The sequence below is a fragment of the Macrotis lagotis genome, chromosome 5 (assembly GCF_037893015.1).
Source record: "Macrotis lagotis isolate mMagLag1 chromosome 5, bilby.v1.9.chrom.fasta, whole genome shotgun sequence".
Classification (NCBI taxonomy): domain Eukaryota; kingdom Metazoa; phylum Chordata; class Mammalia; order Peramelemorphia; family Peramelidae; genus Macrotis; species Macrotis lagotis.
The window spans coordinates 82,238,409-82,253,978 of record NC_133662.1 but is presented as its reverse complement, the minus strand read 5'-3'; the positions used below and the strand labels follow the sequence as shown (position 1 = coordinate 82,253,978).

General features: G+C 37.5%; 1 protein-coding gene across 1 annotated transcript in view; it reads left to right on the top strand.

The window, feature by feature from the left end:
* UBE2J1 (ubiquitin conjugating enzyme E2 J1) overlaps window positions 1-13,764 on the top strand; it is a 43,725-nt gene extending 29,961 nt beyond the window's left edge. Inside the window, exon 8 of the mRNA XM_074187139.1 lies at window positions 10,579-13,764. Coding sequence (XP_074043240.1) covers window positions 10,579-10,860 — 282 coding nt within the window. The 3' untranslated portion in view covers window positions 10,861-13,764. The remainder of the gene's footprint in view (window positions 1-10,578) is intronic.
* Window positions 13,765-15,570: the final 1,806 nt, after the last annotated feature.

Here is a 15,570-nt window from a genome sequence, read left to right as displayed (position 1 = left end):
TCAGAGAGCTTCCTTTCATATAACACTTCAAATTATTTGCATTTAGCAGTACAGCAAAAAGGGAACTTAAATCCATTGTACCTGTTATTATAAGTTGTCCTGCTAGAATACCGGTGAAGAAGTTAGAGAAAAATAGTGTAGGTCAGAATGAGTTGGTTAAACTCATTTTCAAGCCACAAGGAAATTATTTTTCAAAACATGAGGCTTGGTCAGAGAAGAACATCATCTGTGTGCATAAGCACAGGAAGAAAAGGTCTGCAGAGGTCCTGAAGGCCACAGAATGGCATACCTGTAAATATACTTTAAAAAATTTGTCAGTTGCCAGATTTTGTGATTTTTTTTTTTCTCTACCTTATCACATATGTCCCCTCTGTTCATTCACACAACTGGCACCCTTATTCAGGTGCTTATATCTCATCTGCATATTGAAGTGGCTTTCTCATTGGTCTGCCTACCCTAAGTCTCTTCCCACTCAGTCCATTTTTCCCAAAGCTCTCAGTGATGTTCCTAATTTCATTCCCTTTGCTCATCCCCTGGGCTAACTCCAGTGACTTCCTAGGGTTTCCAAAATAAAATGTAAAGTTCTTTGTTTAGCATTTTAAGTTCTTCTCAATTCACAAGCTGGCCCTTGTTGTTTAGAAAGGAATCTTACTCCCTTCCACCTGAGATCTCTGTGAACCATTTATAAAGCTATTTCATTAGAATATAACTTTTGATTTCCCTTTTCTGCATTGATTATTCCTCCTATGCATACTTAACATGCTCTCCCATTCAATCTCCAAGTTTTAGAATCCTGGCTTCTTTAAAACTCAACTGAAGAGTCATCTCCTTTCAGAGAACTTAATTTATATTATGTCATTCATTAGAATGCTTGCTTGACAGAAGGTACTTTCATCAAATAGGATGCGTATGAATTGCTTTGAATACCTCAAGATCTATATAAATGCCACCTTTTTTTTATTATTGTTGTTTTCTTTGTTTCCCCAGTGCTAAACAAGCTCTAGCACTTAATGAGCACTTCATATAATCTGTTTGATTGATTAATTGTGAATATTTTATTTTTAAAACTTGATTGGTTTAATGTTACTGTATGTTTTAAGTTTTATAACTATTCCATAATTTAAAATGAAATTCTTTTACCATTTTCATATAAATTTTCCATGACAGTGATTATATAATCCAGCCATTATAGAAACAGCTGAGACCTGGTTTTGGGTCAGGGCAGCTACTTTGAGAATACTACATGAATTCAGTGAGAATTTATCATCAAATCCCAGATAAGCTATGTTTTTAGCAGTGAGGGGGCGAGGGATTGGTAAAAATTTTAACACGTCAGAAAACATCAGGCCATCTGTTGCATCTTGATACGTACTTATATTTTTCCTAACCTTTTAGAAATGTAGAAAATAAGAATGCTTCTCTTTTCCAATAGTAAAGATTGTCACTTTTTATTTTCCCCTCATCAGTTTTCTTATCTTTTCAGGAACTGGGGTTCTTAATTGTTATATTTTCTAAAACCTACAAATAGTGATTCTTCTTGATTACTGAAAATTTATTTTCAAATAATACTTATGAAAATGTTATGTTTCAAACTATCCTTTGTAAATTGGTTATTTAGAACTGAAGATTTCCCCAAAACAGGTTAACTCACAAGAACTTATTTAAGCTATAAGAAAGCTAAACTGTATGGATCCTCTTTAAAATGAGTGCAGTGAACTGAGTGAGCTATTTTGATTTTTACAAGGCAATGGTGTTTAAGTGATTTGCCCAAGGTCACACACACAACTAAATAAGTATTAAGTGTCTGAGGTTGGATTTGAGCTCAGGTCCTCCTGACTCCAGGGCCAGTGCTCTGACCGCACCACCTACCTGTGCCCCCCCCCCCCAGACTAAGTGATCTTGAGGCACTTTTCGGCCCTAATATGTTATGATTCTAATAGTAATAGCTCATATGGATGCTGATAGCAGAGCATTAACCAGAGGGGAAGAGAGGAGGTGCTTCATTCTTGTTTTCCTGTGTGCTAGGCCTAAGCAAAAGTTTGAGGTAGGTTTAGTTTATTTTTGGCATCTCTCCACCCCTCTGTCCACCTCCCCATTTTATTGTATTGTATCCTTTCCTGCAAGTCCTAAGAATCACAGATTTGAAAAAAAGACAACAGGTCTCAGTCTGTCATGTATCTGAAGAGGAAACTTCTCTCTTGTATTAGGTTTAATTAGACGAACATTTATTTTATATGTGTGTGTGTGTGTGTGTGTGTGTATGTGTGTGTGTGTGTATATATATATATATATATATATATATATATATATATCTGAAATTTTTTAATTTAAATGGGATTAAGTGACTTGCCCAAGGTTGCACAGCTAGGTGATTATTAAGTGTCAGGATGGATTTGGACTCAGGTCCTCCTGACTCTATCCACTGCACTACCTAATTGCCCCTAGACAAACATTTATTAAAAACCTGCGATTTCACTTGACACTCTGCTAATTTGTGGGGAAACAAAGACAAAAATGATTAACAGACTCTCAAGGACCATATATTCTACTGGTGGCTGCTAGGAGGTTCTGGTGATAGCAAACAAGGAGTCAGGAAGACCTGACTTTTAAATTTTACCTCAGACACTTAGAAGCTATGTGACCCTGGGAAGGTCATTTAGCCTCTTTCAGATTGTTTCCTCAGTGTTAAAATGGGAATAATAATAGTGCCTACCCCAGAAGGCTATTGTGAAGACTAAATGAGATAATATAGATGAAGAGCTTTGCAAACCTTTTTGCATTTTGCATAAATGCTAGTTATACTGGACTGATAAAATAAGTCTAGAAGTAAATAACAAAATATGTTTTAAAAAAAAGAATTCCAGGAAAAACTGAGAATGAGGAATTATAAATGGCTCTGTATATGAGGTAGCCCTGGAACTGTGCTTTTGAAGAAAGCCAAGCTTCCTAAGGGGTAAGGTGTATATCAGTTATAGGAAATCACTTGTTCAAAGTTAGAGAGGCACAGCTGGGTTGTCAGGTGTGGCAAAGAGCTACCAGCCCAGTTTTATTGGATTGAATCATTTGTAAAGGCATAATAAGAAATAAGACTGGAAAGATAAGTCAGAGCATATTGTGGAAGCTTTAAATGTTAAAAGTCAAGTTGAAGAACTAATATTTTATCATAGAGTCCCTGGGGAGTCATTGAAGATATTTGAAGAGGACATGGTCAGTCCTGTGTTTTAAGAATATGAATTTGGGATCCTTTGTGGAATTTGAATTAAAGAAGAGACTGGATGCAGGGAGACCAGTTAAAAAGTTACTCACATGAGAGATGATGAGGTCCTGAACTGGCTCTTTGAGTTGAGAATAAGATAGACAGAAGCTATATGGGTGCAGGTAGACTGGTAAACAAAACTTGATAGCTGGGGGGGGCGGAGCCAAGATGGCAACAAGAGCGGATCTTGTCTTAGGCGCTCTCTCATAAATCTTTGAAACTAAGGACTCTAAATAAACTTTCGAGAGACAGAACCCACAGAGGGATCCAGTGAGGCAGGAAAAGAGCAGAAAGGCTCTGCTCCCCGGGGCCGGGGCCCACCAGAGGGGTGGCCTGTTAGAACTTCAGCCTCCTGAAGGCAGCCCCAGGGTGCTGGGAGCCACAGCTCACAGCACTGGGGGAGTTTCCTGAGCTGCACCCCGGGGAGCACTGGGCACAAAGTGGGGGAACAGCGAGGGACCTCTGCCAGAGCTAGCATGTGAATCCCAGTCCTCAGGGCACACAGCCAGCAGCAGTGTGGCCAGATCCAGGAAACAGAAGCAGAAGCAGGCAGAACCACTAAGCAGGAGCCCCCAGGGCATGAGCCCATTGAACCTAGGAGGGAAGTGAAAAGAGACTGCCGAGCTCTGTCCTCTGCCTCTGGAACAGGCCTCTGGGGTTCTGACCACATTCAGAACCTGATCGCAGTCTAGGCCCCCCAATAGAACAACAGGGCCCCCCCCACCTCAGCCCCGTGGCAGAGGGGGGCGCTTATGGTCATTCACAGACCAGGAGGGAGGACAGAGCCTCACACACTGAGACCCTTGTGGGAGTGTCCCAAAAGCTTAGGAAGCACCCCCCAAAACAGGCTTAGGCTGGTAAAATGAGCAAGCATAAAAACAAGAGGAATATCATTGAGAAATACATTATCTATGATCCCAAGAAGGATCAAAATACTCAGTCTGAAGATGAGGAAGCACAAGCTCCTGCATGTAAAGACTCCAAGACAAGAAATTGGGCTCAGGCTATGACAGAGCTCAAAAAAGACTTTGAGAATCAAATGAGGGAGATAGAAGAAAAACTGGGAAATGCAGGAAAAACATGAAAATGAAGTCAGCAGCCTAGTCAAGGAAATCCAAAAAATGCTGAAGAAAACAGCATGCTAAAAACCAGCTTAGGTCAAATGGATAGAACAGTTCAAAAAGTTATTGAGGAGAAGAATGCCTTAAAAAGCAAAATTGGCCAGATGGAAAATGAGATAAGAAAACTCTCTGAGGAAAACAAATCCTTCAGACAAAGAATAGAACTCAGGGATATTGATGAATTTACGAGAAATCAGGACTCAATACTTCAAAACCAAAAAAATGAAAAATTAGAAGAAAATGTGAAATATCTCATTGAAAAAACAACTGATATGTAAAGCAGACTTAGGAAAGATAATTTAAAAATTATTGGAATACCTGAAAGTCACGATCAGGAAAAGAGCCTTGACATCATTTTCAAAGAATTACTACAGGAAAATTGCCCTGATATCCTAGAAGCAGAGGGCAAAATAGAAATGGAGAGAATCCACTGATCTACCCGAGAAAGAGATTCCCCAAAAAACCAACCCCCAGGAATGTTATAGCCAAGTTCCAGAACTCCGAAGTTAAAGAGAAAATATTACAAGCAGCCAGAAGGACACAATTCAAATACAGTGGAGCTGCAGTCAGGATCACACAGGACTTAGCAGCAACTACATTAAAAGCTCGTAGGGCTTGGAATATAATATATCAGAAGGCAAAAGAGCTTAGAATGCAACCGAGAATCAACTTCCAAGCAAGGCTGAATGTCCTCTTCCAGGGAAAAAGATGGACTTTCAATGAACCAGGGGAATTTCAAATGTACCTGTTGGAATGGCCAGAGCTGAACAGAGTTTGACCTTCAAATGCAGGACTCAGGTGAAGCATAGAGATTGGAGGAGAAGGGGGAAATATGAGGGACTTAATGATGATGAACTGTATGTATTCCTGCATAGAAAAATGACACTGATAATACTCATATGAACCTCCTCAGTTAATAGAGCAGTTAGAAGGAGCTTTTATAGTTGAAGCACAGGAGAAAGCTGAATTCGAAGATAAAATATGGTGTAAAAATGGAGTCAATAGAAAAAGGAAATGTAATGGGAGAAAGAAAAAGGAGAGGGGGCAATAGGCCAAGATATTTCATATAATAATATTTTTCTTTATTATACTGAGCTATTGCGATGATATGGAAGGGAAGGCAAGGGGGAATGAGGGAATCTTTGCTCTCATCAGAGCTGGCTAGGAGAGGAAACAGCATATATACTCAATGGGGTATAGACATATGGAATAAGAAGAAAAGGGGGGGACAGGGGGAAGGGGGGTATGTGAGTGATGGAGGAGAGGATGGACCATGGTGGGAGAGTGGTCAGATATAACACATTTTCTTTTTTACTTCTTGCAAGGGGCTGGGATTGGGTGGCCTGTCCAGGACCATAGGGCCAGGTGGATGCTGGGCCTAAGGGGTAGTAGGGGGGCTTGGGGCCTCTTGGCCCCAGGACCAGGGATCTGTCTGCTGGGCCACTCAGCGACCCTACAGCAGAGTCAAAGTGAAAGGAGAGAGAAAATATAGTACGTGGTAGTGGAGAAATAAGAAAGGAGGGAGTTGCGATCAGCAGTGGCAACGGTGGAAAAATATGGAAGTAACTTTTGCCATGGACTTACCATAAAGAATGTGATCCACCCGTGACAGAGTTGTTGGTGTTGGAACACAGACTGAAGCACATTTTTATTATTATTATTATTTTTGGGGGAGGTGCAGGGCAAATAGGGCTGGGTGGCCTGCAGCCCCAGGCAGCAAGGTGATCGATCATTGGGTGCCTGAGGCTGGATTTGGACCCTGGTGCTCCTGGCTCAAGGGCCAATGCTCTGTCCGTCACACAGCCACCCCTACTATTATTACTATTTTATTTTATTTTCGGTTGCTTTTTGGGTTTTGCTGGGCAGTGGGCTTGGGGTGGCTTGCATGTCACATGGCTGGGTGATTGTTTGGGTGTATGGGGCCGGATATGGGCTCGGGTGCTCCTGGCTCCAGGTTCCTGGCTCCAGGTTCCTGGCTCCGTCCATTGTACCACCTGGCCATACCTACAATTATTACTATTTTTTTTAATTTTAATTTTTTGCTCTCCCCTTTTATCACTCAAGCAAGTCTATATTTTTTTGGGGAAGGGGGTATTTTGTTTACTCTCAAACAAGAATATTTTATTAATATATAAAAACATTATTTGTACAAAATGAGAATAAATAAATATTAAATATAAAAAAATTTCTAAAAGAAAAAAAACTTGATAGCTGCTTTCACACAAATATTAAGAAGGAGAGGGAAGATCAAAGTGATTCCAGAATTACTTCAAAGTTGTAAACTGAATGAGTTGGAGTTGGAATTATTTGTGAGTTCTAGAAAAAAAGGCTCTTTGAACTTCATAGAGCCTTCTACCTGCTGAAGTAGTTCACTCTGTTCTTTTTGTTTCTTTTGTTTTTGTTTCTTGCAAGGCAGTGGGATTAAGTGACTTGCCCAGGGTCAGTATTTAGTGTCTGAGTCTGAATTTGAACTCATATCATCCTCCTGACTCCAGGGTTGATGCTCTATCCAACTGCTATCCTGTCCTAGCTGCCTCAACTCATTCCATTCTTATGTGACTTCTATTAGGAATTTTTTTTTTATTTGAGCCAAAATCTGCCTCTGCATTTTCACTATGTTCCTTGCCCAGAATAACAGACTTGTTATATTATATGTAAAGTGGAAAGGGACCTGAGAGGTCATCTTTCCCAACTCCTTCCTTTTACGAATAAAGACACTGTGAGCCAGAGAAGTGAAGAGACTTCAGGTTCTTCAGATAGTCAGTGGCAGAGCTAGGATTGAATTTGGGTCTGGGGGGCAGTTAGGTGGTACAGTGGATAGAGCACACTAGCACTGGCCCCCGAGGAGTACCTAAATTCAAATGCAGCCTCAGACACTTAATAATTATCTGGCTGTGATCTTGACCTCTTAGTCTTAAACAAACAAACAAACAAACAAATAAATAAAAGGATTTGTGTCTGTGCCTACCATTCATTATCTTAGTACCCTTTCCATAGTGTTCTGCTGCTTCTAAAATTTGAAGATAGCTTTTATGTCCTTTCTTAGTCTTTTCTTTTCCAGCTAAACTTCCCCAGGAATTTAAACAGATCCTCAGATGACCTAGTTTCTACTCCTTATCAACCTGGTTTGCTTTTTTGGATGTGCTTCAGGTTGTCATTGACCTTCCCAAGTGTTCTATAAAGCCCTCAGACTCCTTGAAACACCCTCTCACCTTCAACTTCAGTATGTCACTGAGGTCTGCCCACTCACAATTATTCCCTGAAATTTCTCTCCTTTAGTGCAAGTTAGTTTTAAGAGTTTGGAGAAAAGTGATTTGAGTTAAGTTACATTTTGTGTGAATAACTGATAGTCCTATAAGAATTTCAGATATAGTTGAATTTTTAAGGGGGATATTAACCTCATATCCATAGAATGTTGATGAGTTAAACAAAATCAAGTAAAAAAAATTAAGGCAGTATTTGTGGAAGGCATTTGGAGGCAGGTAGGTATAACCAGACAGACCAGTCTTAACTATCCCAGGATCAAATCAACTAAGGAGTTTATTTTTATTTTTATTTTTTTTTAGATTTTCCCCTTATTTTACATGTGAATATAATTTCTCTAATAATCATAAATTTGTTCATTACAACTTTTATGGGCAGTGGTAACAAGGACTGGAATGAAATAGAGAATGGGATATGGGCAAGTGTTGCCTGCAGAAGAGGTGTAAATTGAATCTTTGCAAACCTACTACCTGCTCTTAAGACTTAAATCATAATTGTTGGTTTTTATCTTTAAAATTTTTTCTTATTTAAAGGAGAAAATTGTTAAAAATTGCAACAATTGCTGAAAGCTTAGTTGTATCAGCTGGATTTAAATCAGTGGTTTTTAACATAACAGATGACCATGTGATATAACTGAACCCAGTTAAAGACTTAAAAGTAGATAAAATCTCCATATTTTTGCATTTGAAGAACCTTGATGATATCCAAAGTAGATTAATATTTTAAAGAATCAGATTACCTATGTTACATAAGCAGGTGTTTTTAAAGCTGAGGTTTCTTTCCTCTGGGAACTGGATATTAGTTTGGTAAGCTTTTTTGTTTGGCTAGGTTTTGAGGAAGGATTAAGATTTATTTTAAAAACTCTTAATTAGTTAAGCAAGTACAAAGTGAAAGTGAAAGGTTTGGTTTAATTTGGGTTAAGTTTAGGCTAGCTAGGTTTTTTTTTTAATCCTAGACTTTGTATTGATAGTTCCATATACAAATATTTTTTATTACTCTTAGGAATTTGTATATCTTTTTTTCTCTTGGAAAGTAAGGAATTTTACTATTTTAAATGGAATTGAATGTATTCTTACTATTTTAATCTTGTTAACTAGCCAAGAAAAACTAATACTTTATTTTGAATGTTTTCTAGCTTGTTTGCCATAATTCAACTTGTGTATTTATTACCAGGTATTTGCTTATATATTGGAAAATTACAATTTATGAACACTTTATAAAATGCTACTACTATATTATTTAATTTCTTTAGGTAGCAAAAATAATAAAGTCAAAGAATTTGAATATATAAGAAGCTAATGTCTTTACTTTTGCCTTCCTGTTTTGTTATTTTGAGAGTCTATAATTGTTTCTCCATCTGTAAATTCAGGATACCTACCCTATGTGCTTCATAAATGATATCATAGGAGAGAAAGATATGGACTGTTAAACCTTTGTGGGTTCTTAGAAAAAAAGTATCACAAGTTTAAAGTGATATTTTTTTCCTCATTTAACATTTCAGTTTTTCAATTGATTTTAGACTCTCTAGCATCATACTCTGCTTGTAAATGGCAGAGCCAGTATTTGAACTCATAGATGGCAGAGGTGGTGCTAGTACAAAAAATTCAGTGAAACTATATTTTTCTTCTCCTATGAGAAGAGCCCTATGTTGAATGATGTAGTAATTAGATTTTCTTATGATTGGTCTTGAACTAGGAAATCAAGACAAATTCCAGACTCAAGCTTTTTGTCTTTTTTTGTGAAAGATTTTATTTATTTTGAATTTTACAATTTTTTCCTCTAATCTTGCTTCCCTCCCCCACCCCAGAAGGCAGTCTGTTAGTCTTTACATTGTTTCCATGCTATACATTGATCTAAATTGAATGTGTTGAGAGAGAAATCATATCCTTAAGAAGAAAAAAAATAAAATATAATAGATAGCAAGATTACATAATAAGATAACCAGTTGTTTTTTTTTAATTAAAGGTAATAGTCTTTGGTCTTTGTTCGAACCCCACAATTCTTTCTCTGGATATAGATGGTATTCTCCATCACAGATACCCCACAATTGTGCCTGATTGTGGCACTGATGGAATGAGCAAGTACATTAAGGTTGATCATCACCCCCCATGTTGCTGTTAGTGTGTACTTCTGGTTCTGCTCATCTCGCTCAGCATCAGTTCATGCAAATCCTTCCAGGTCAAGCTTTTTTCTTGAATAAAAATATATCACAGTAAAAGATGGGCCTGCTTCAAATGTCCTTAATCCACAGTCACCCAGTCATCCTTACTCTTTCCATCATTCCTCTCCTAGAAGATCTCAGGCCATCCCAGAATATACTGCCTTTAGGGACTGTCTGCCACAGATCATAACAATGGGTGACAACACAGCATTTTTGGTTAGAAAGTAGCATGTCTGTTTTGAGATGAAGCACTATGATTTTGGAAACTTGAGTCCAGTTTTATAAGATTAATACAATTCCAAGATAATATCTTAAGACTAAGGCAAAATGACTAATTTTGCATACATATATATATATATGTATACATACATATATTCCAAAACAGTATATAATACAGAAAAGTCATATTAACTGCTGCTGCCTTTGGCTTATCAAATTGAAACTAGCAGTCAACTTGTGTTTTTTATACAACTGTCCTGAGGAAAGGAAGACAGAGAAATTAGAGTAATCAAGAACATAGTTTTAGCAAGCATTGCTAGAAGGCCAATTTTTATGGGTAACTTTTCAGTAGAGAAAGCTCTGGACAAATCTTTACTCTTACTCTACCCCATCAATCTATTTAAGTTCAAACCTAAGGCTAGTTTCAGGAGCCTAGAATGATAACCCTGTTTTTGTCCATATTTAGTTCTCTATTTTAACATTTTGGGAGAGTGTGTGTATGTGTGTGTGTTCATTTTATTTGTCTATTTCAATTAACAATTCTTAAAATTTTTTAGTATGATACTCAGAACATTGCTGCAACATCCCTACAAGAGCCTCCCCAAACTGTTTCCAAGAATACCTCTATGAGCCCGCGACAACGCCGGGCCCAGCAGCAAAGTCAAAGAAGAACATCATCGACTTCACCTGATGTTCAGGTCCAGCAGCCAAGAGCCAACCCCAATATGGATCATATTGGATCAGCCGTCTTGATCATCATCCTGACTCTAGCATTGGCAGCTCTCATATTCCGACGAATCTATCTGGCCAATGAGTACATATTTGACTTTGAGTTATAACATTGCTTTTGTCTTAAGAGCTGAGACTCGAATGCTTCATTAAACATTCTGCAGTGGGTATGATATAAGAACTGTTTACAAAAAAATTTTTTGTATTTGCCCCTCACCTCCTTTTTTGATCCATGTAAATGTCAGTATCTATTTAGGCAGATTTTGAGGCTAATTATGTTGAGAAAGAATATGTTAACATTTAACTCAATGGACCAGAAGTCATAAATCCCACATCCCACCACTGGCCTGCATTAGGGCTCAAGAAAAATCACTTCTAACTCAACTAACTTCTATGCCTCAATTTCCTTATGTATAAATTTGTGACAATTTTTTGTAAAGTTCTTTGCAACTTTGGATAAAAAAGTGGTGTTTAAATTCCAGGTATTACGAGTAGCTCAATGCCCATTGTGTTGAGTACTAGATCTCTGCTTGAGCATAATCATTTGAGAGCAGAGGAGAATTGGAGAGGGGGAAGCAAAAGCCTCCTGTTTCTGGGGTTCAGATTCTGGTGTATTGCTTAAATGTCATTTATGGGAGGTGAAGTAGAATCGGGCATTTTTTGAAATTTTTGTGCATGTGAGAAACCATGTTTTAGTAAAGGTGAAAAATTACTTCTGACAAAAGCACTTAAGGAGAAAACTGTTAGCACATTTGTGAATAGAATATTGACTAAGTAAAGGGAATGATGCTTTGTGAACATTTTCTTTTAGTTTTAAATCCCCACAAATCTTTGGTTTTAGTGAAAGAAAGGGTCCAGGCCAGAAAACAATTTTTTTTTCCTTTAAAGTTATATAGGTTGATCTTAAAATTTGAATGTTGTCTCTGATTTTATCAGTTGTAGATCTTGCTTTTTAAATTGAAGGTTATATAACATGTTCTTATGATACTTACAAATAAGGAATATAATCATTTACCCAGTGCTAGCTATCTTTTGATTATTCCAAAATATGCATAATGTATTGAAGAAATGTTTTGCCCATCTTTTTTGAAAAAGCATGTGATAGAAAAAAGTGGGGGAAAATGTATATTTAAAATGAAATCAAGGTGATCTAAGTCCAAGACTTAACTTTAATATAAAAAAAATTCACTTATGTCATGCTAGTTACCCAGGGTTATTCGAATGCCTTGAGGAAAAACAGAGCCATGGAAAATATTATCTTCGTTCTTTAATACATTTAACTCAATGGTAACATTGCAGGCAATCACTGGGGCAGTATTATTGAAAAGCTTTGATTGTATTTCTTTACTTTTTTTTTTTTTTTTTTGAGACTGGGTCTCACAATGTCACCCAGGTTAGAAGTGCAGTGGCTACTCAGGGCCCGATCCCACTGCTGATTGATTGGTTTGGAAGCTTTAACCTGCTTATTTTTCCATCTCTGCTTCCTGGGGGCTCACCACATTGGTGCCAGACTTGTGCAAACACCTGGTCAGCTTTAGTCTTAACTGTGGCTCAGAATTTCCAGGTTCAAAGCAAACCAGCAGCCTCAGCCTCCCCAGTAGCAGATTCTAACAGGTGTGCACCACAATGCCTGGCTGATTGTATTTTTAATACAGGCAGCTCCCAACTTAAGAAAGGGCTGTGTTCTTAAAGTTTAATTGGAAATTATTTGTTTTAGAATACAGAATACATTGCTCACCAGGAAAATACATGGTGTGTTTAGATTCTGAGGCCAGACCACAAAAGACTTTAAATCAGAATGTAACTGATAAAGGTCTTAAATCAAGTTCATTATGCAGTTTTAAACCTTTTAAACTTGTAACTTTTAAACTTTACTGACTTAGGTTGTAATTATGAAACAATCTGTAAGTAGCATTGAAAGGCAAATTTAATTTCCTTCTTACTGTTGATGCAGTTTGTCTTTTTCATCCTCACAGTAGCTAGTGTTCATTTGTCACAAGATTTAAAATGAGAACACGTTGTGTAAATCTATGTAATGTTGTTTTCCTGAGCCTTAATAAATTTGCTTTGCAATGATATTTACAGATTGTGTCTATCATGTCTACAGCCTAAATTATTAAGCTCCAGAGTGGACAAGGACTTTATGAATACCCCTCCTCCAATACCATATTGGACTTATTATGGGCTACACTTTTCCCCTTCGGTCTGATTTATATATAATCTAAGTGTGGCTTGTAATTAGCATTCTCTCTCTCTCTCTCTCTCTCTCTCTCTCTCTGTATGTATGTATGCATGCACTTATGTATGCATGCATGTATGTATTTTTCCCCATGCCATTTTAAAGGTATGACCTCTATTCAGACCAATATTATTTCACCTGTATTATTGGACTATAAAGGGGCTGTGTCTTACTGAATCTTTGTGTCCTCTGTCCTTAGTACAGTGCCTTGACCATAGCAGGCACTTAATAAATTTTTGTTAAATTGCATTAAGGATTTAATTAGGCCACTGAGCCTTTTGATATTGTTCTTTGGGAAAATGTGTTCTGAATTTCAACTCTTGATGCTGAAAACACTTCCCATATAGGAAAGCCTGTGGCCCTTTCTACCCAGTGAGAAGAAAATTGTCTTCCCCTGTCTCATTCACTCCCTGCCATAAAGGCCAGGTTGGTCACTGGTCACCCAATCCTTCTTCCCTCTGCCATTTCTCCATTCTCTGATCTGTGGTAGCCTCTAAATGCTAAAAGAGAAGGGCACACGATAGCTTGGAGAACACTACCTGTCAGCTAAAAGGAAGCCTTTCTAGCCATTTAGCATGAGACAACCATGTACATGTTTGAGAATTTACCAAAGTTGGACAGATATTCTTAGCTATCAGCTATGATCATTAGTTTTTTTCCCCCATTATCCCGGTATCTGTAATCTAACCCAACTCCCATCTTGCCATTGCTGCCTTTTTCCTTCCTTTATTTTCAACAGATATTTATGAGAACAATAAATTTATCTTCACTCTCATATCCTGCCTTTCATCTCTCACAAGTTACTTGCCTTGTCAACTTGGCCACTTTTAAGGGGATTAGGGAACAAGTAAATCTGCAAGGGGTGGGGAAGGGTTCCCATTTAAATCTTAATCCTAACAAAGTTCAAGAGAACTGTGCTTCTATTCTGTAATTGCAGAGTAGGGGCCACACATGATGAGTGAGCTGGTGGATCAGCTCTTTGTGGTTCCTTCTCTTTCCTGTTCTTGGATTTGTCATTCACAGCTGTTTAGAGTCACTGTCCAAGTTTTACATCAAACTGATTAAAGTCAGCAACTTTTAGAAGAAACTTATTCAATGTCTGTTTTATTTAGAATTTCTTGGAAGATTTAATTACTTTTTTCTCATTATATTGGGAGGCTTTTATTTAGCACTTTGTTTTCAATGCTGCTTATTTTTATTATACTAAAAATAAATACTCAGTGTTCCATCAACAAATTCAGCTCTTTTTTTTTAAAAGGCAATTTTCCATTGTCTGTGTTTTTGATAAAGTGAAATTCCTGCTCTGAAGAATAAAAGTTTGTTTTTATTGTTTTTAAAATAAAAATCTCATCTAAACACTTTCTATATCTAATTAGTTCCCAAGCACTTTAAATTTGTTTACTATATTTATTTTTTTTTTAGGTTTATGCAAGGCAGATGGGGCTAAGTGACTTGCCCAAGTCACACAGCTAGGTAATTATTAAAGTGTCTGAGGCCGGATTTGAACTCAGGTACTCCTGACTCCAGGGTCTGTGCTCTATCCACTGTGCCACCTAGCCATCCCTATAATATTTCTTGAATCTGGCTTTTCCGCCCGCACCCCCCATGCTTGGAATTTACAAGTCCCTGCTGACACCCTTCTTCAGGTTTTGATTTGGTTGCCACTTCATCCACAGCCTTCTCTAATCCCCTTAAGTGAAAGTCATCTTTGCCTCAAATTTCTTACTGGGCCTTGAAACTCAAGGCAGCAATCATTTATCAATTTTTCTCTGTTAGATTGTAAGCTTCTTCAGAGCAGTAACTGTGTATTTGCCCTTTTCCCCCCCAACACAGCACACAGATGTTTAGTGTTTGTGGAGTAAGTTAGAATCTCTCTCTCTCTCTCTCTCTCTCTCTCTCTCTCTCTCTCTCTCTCCCTCCCTCCCTCTCTCACCCACCTCCCCCTCCCCCCAGAGATATATGTATATAAAACATTTATATGTGTATATCTATTTGGCAGGTTTAGATTTCACTGGGTAGGAAACTTAATAATCATTCAAATTTCCACAAATTGTGTGACCTTGAGCAAATCACTTAACCCCACTTGCAAAAAAACAAAAAAGGAAGCTAATGTGAATTGATAAAAAAGAAAGTCTGAATTATGGAATATAAAAGATATATAGACTATAAATCACTTATTAGAAATACACAGTATGACTATAATAATAACACTTAAAGGAAAACATTTCAAAACTATCACTTCGATAAGTAATATGGACTCATTTCAAAATGCTGTTATTGCCCAAAACTTTTGGAATTCTATTTAGACCTACACATTGTTTTATTTTGCACTTCTGTTCCCTGCCATTTTTAACTAAAACTAGACTGATCAAAAACAGGGTGATCAAATGTATCTTATTAACTATTAGCCTTTCCTTTAAATAGTTTCTGGCTTTTTTTTAATTACCATATTTTCCCATGTATAAGATGCACCTTAATTTTGGGGACTGAAATTTGGGGGGAAAAAAGTATTATATAAAGTTATTGAACTCAAGTTTTATTCACAAAATTCATACAACTCATCACCCTCAAAACTGCATCC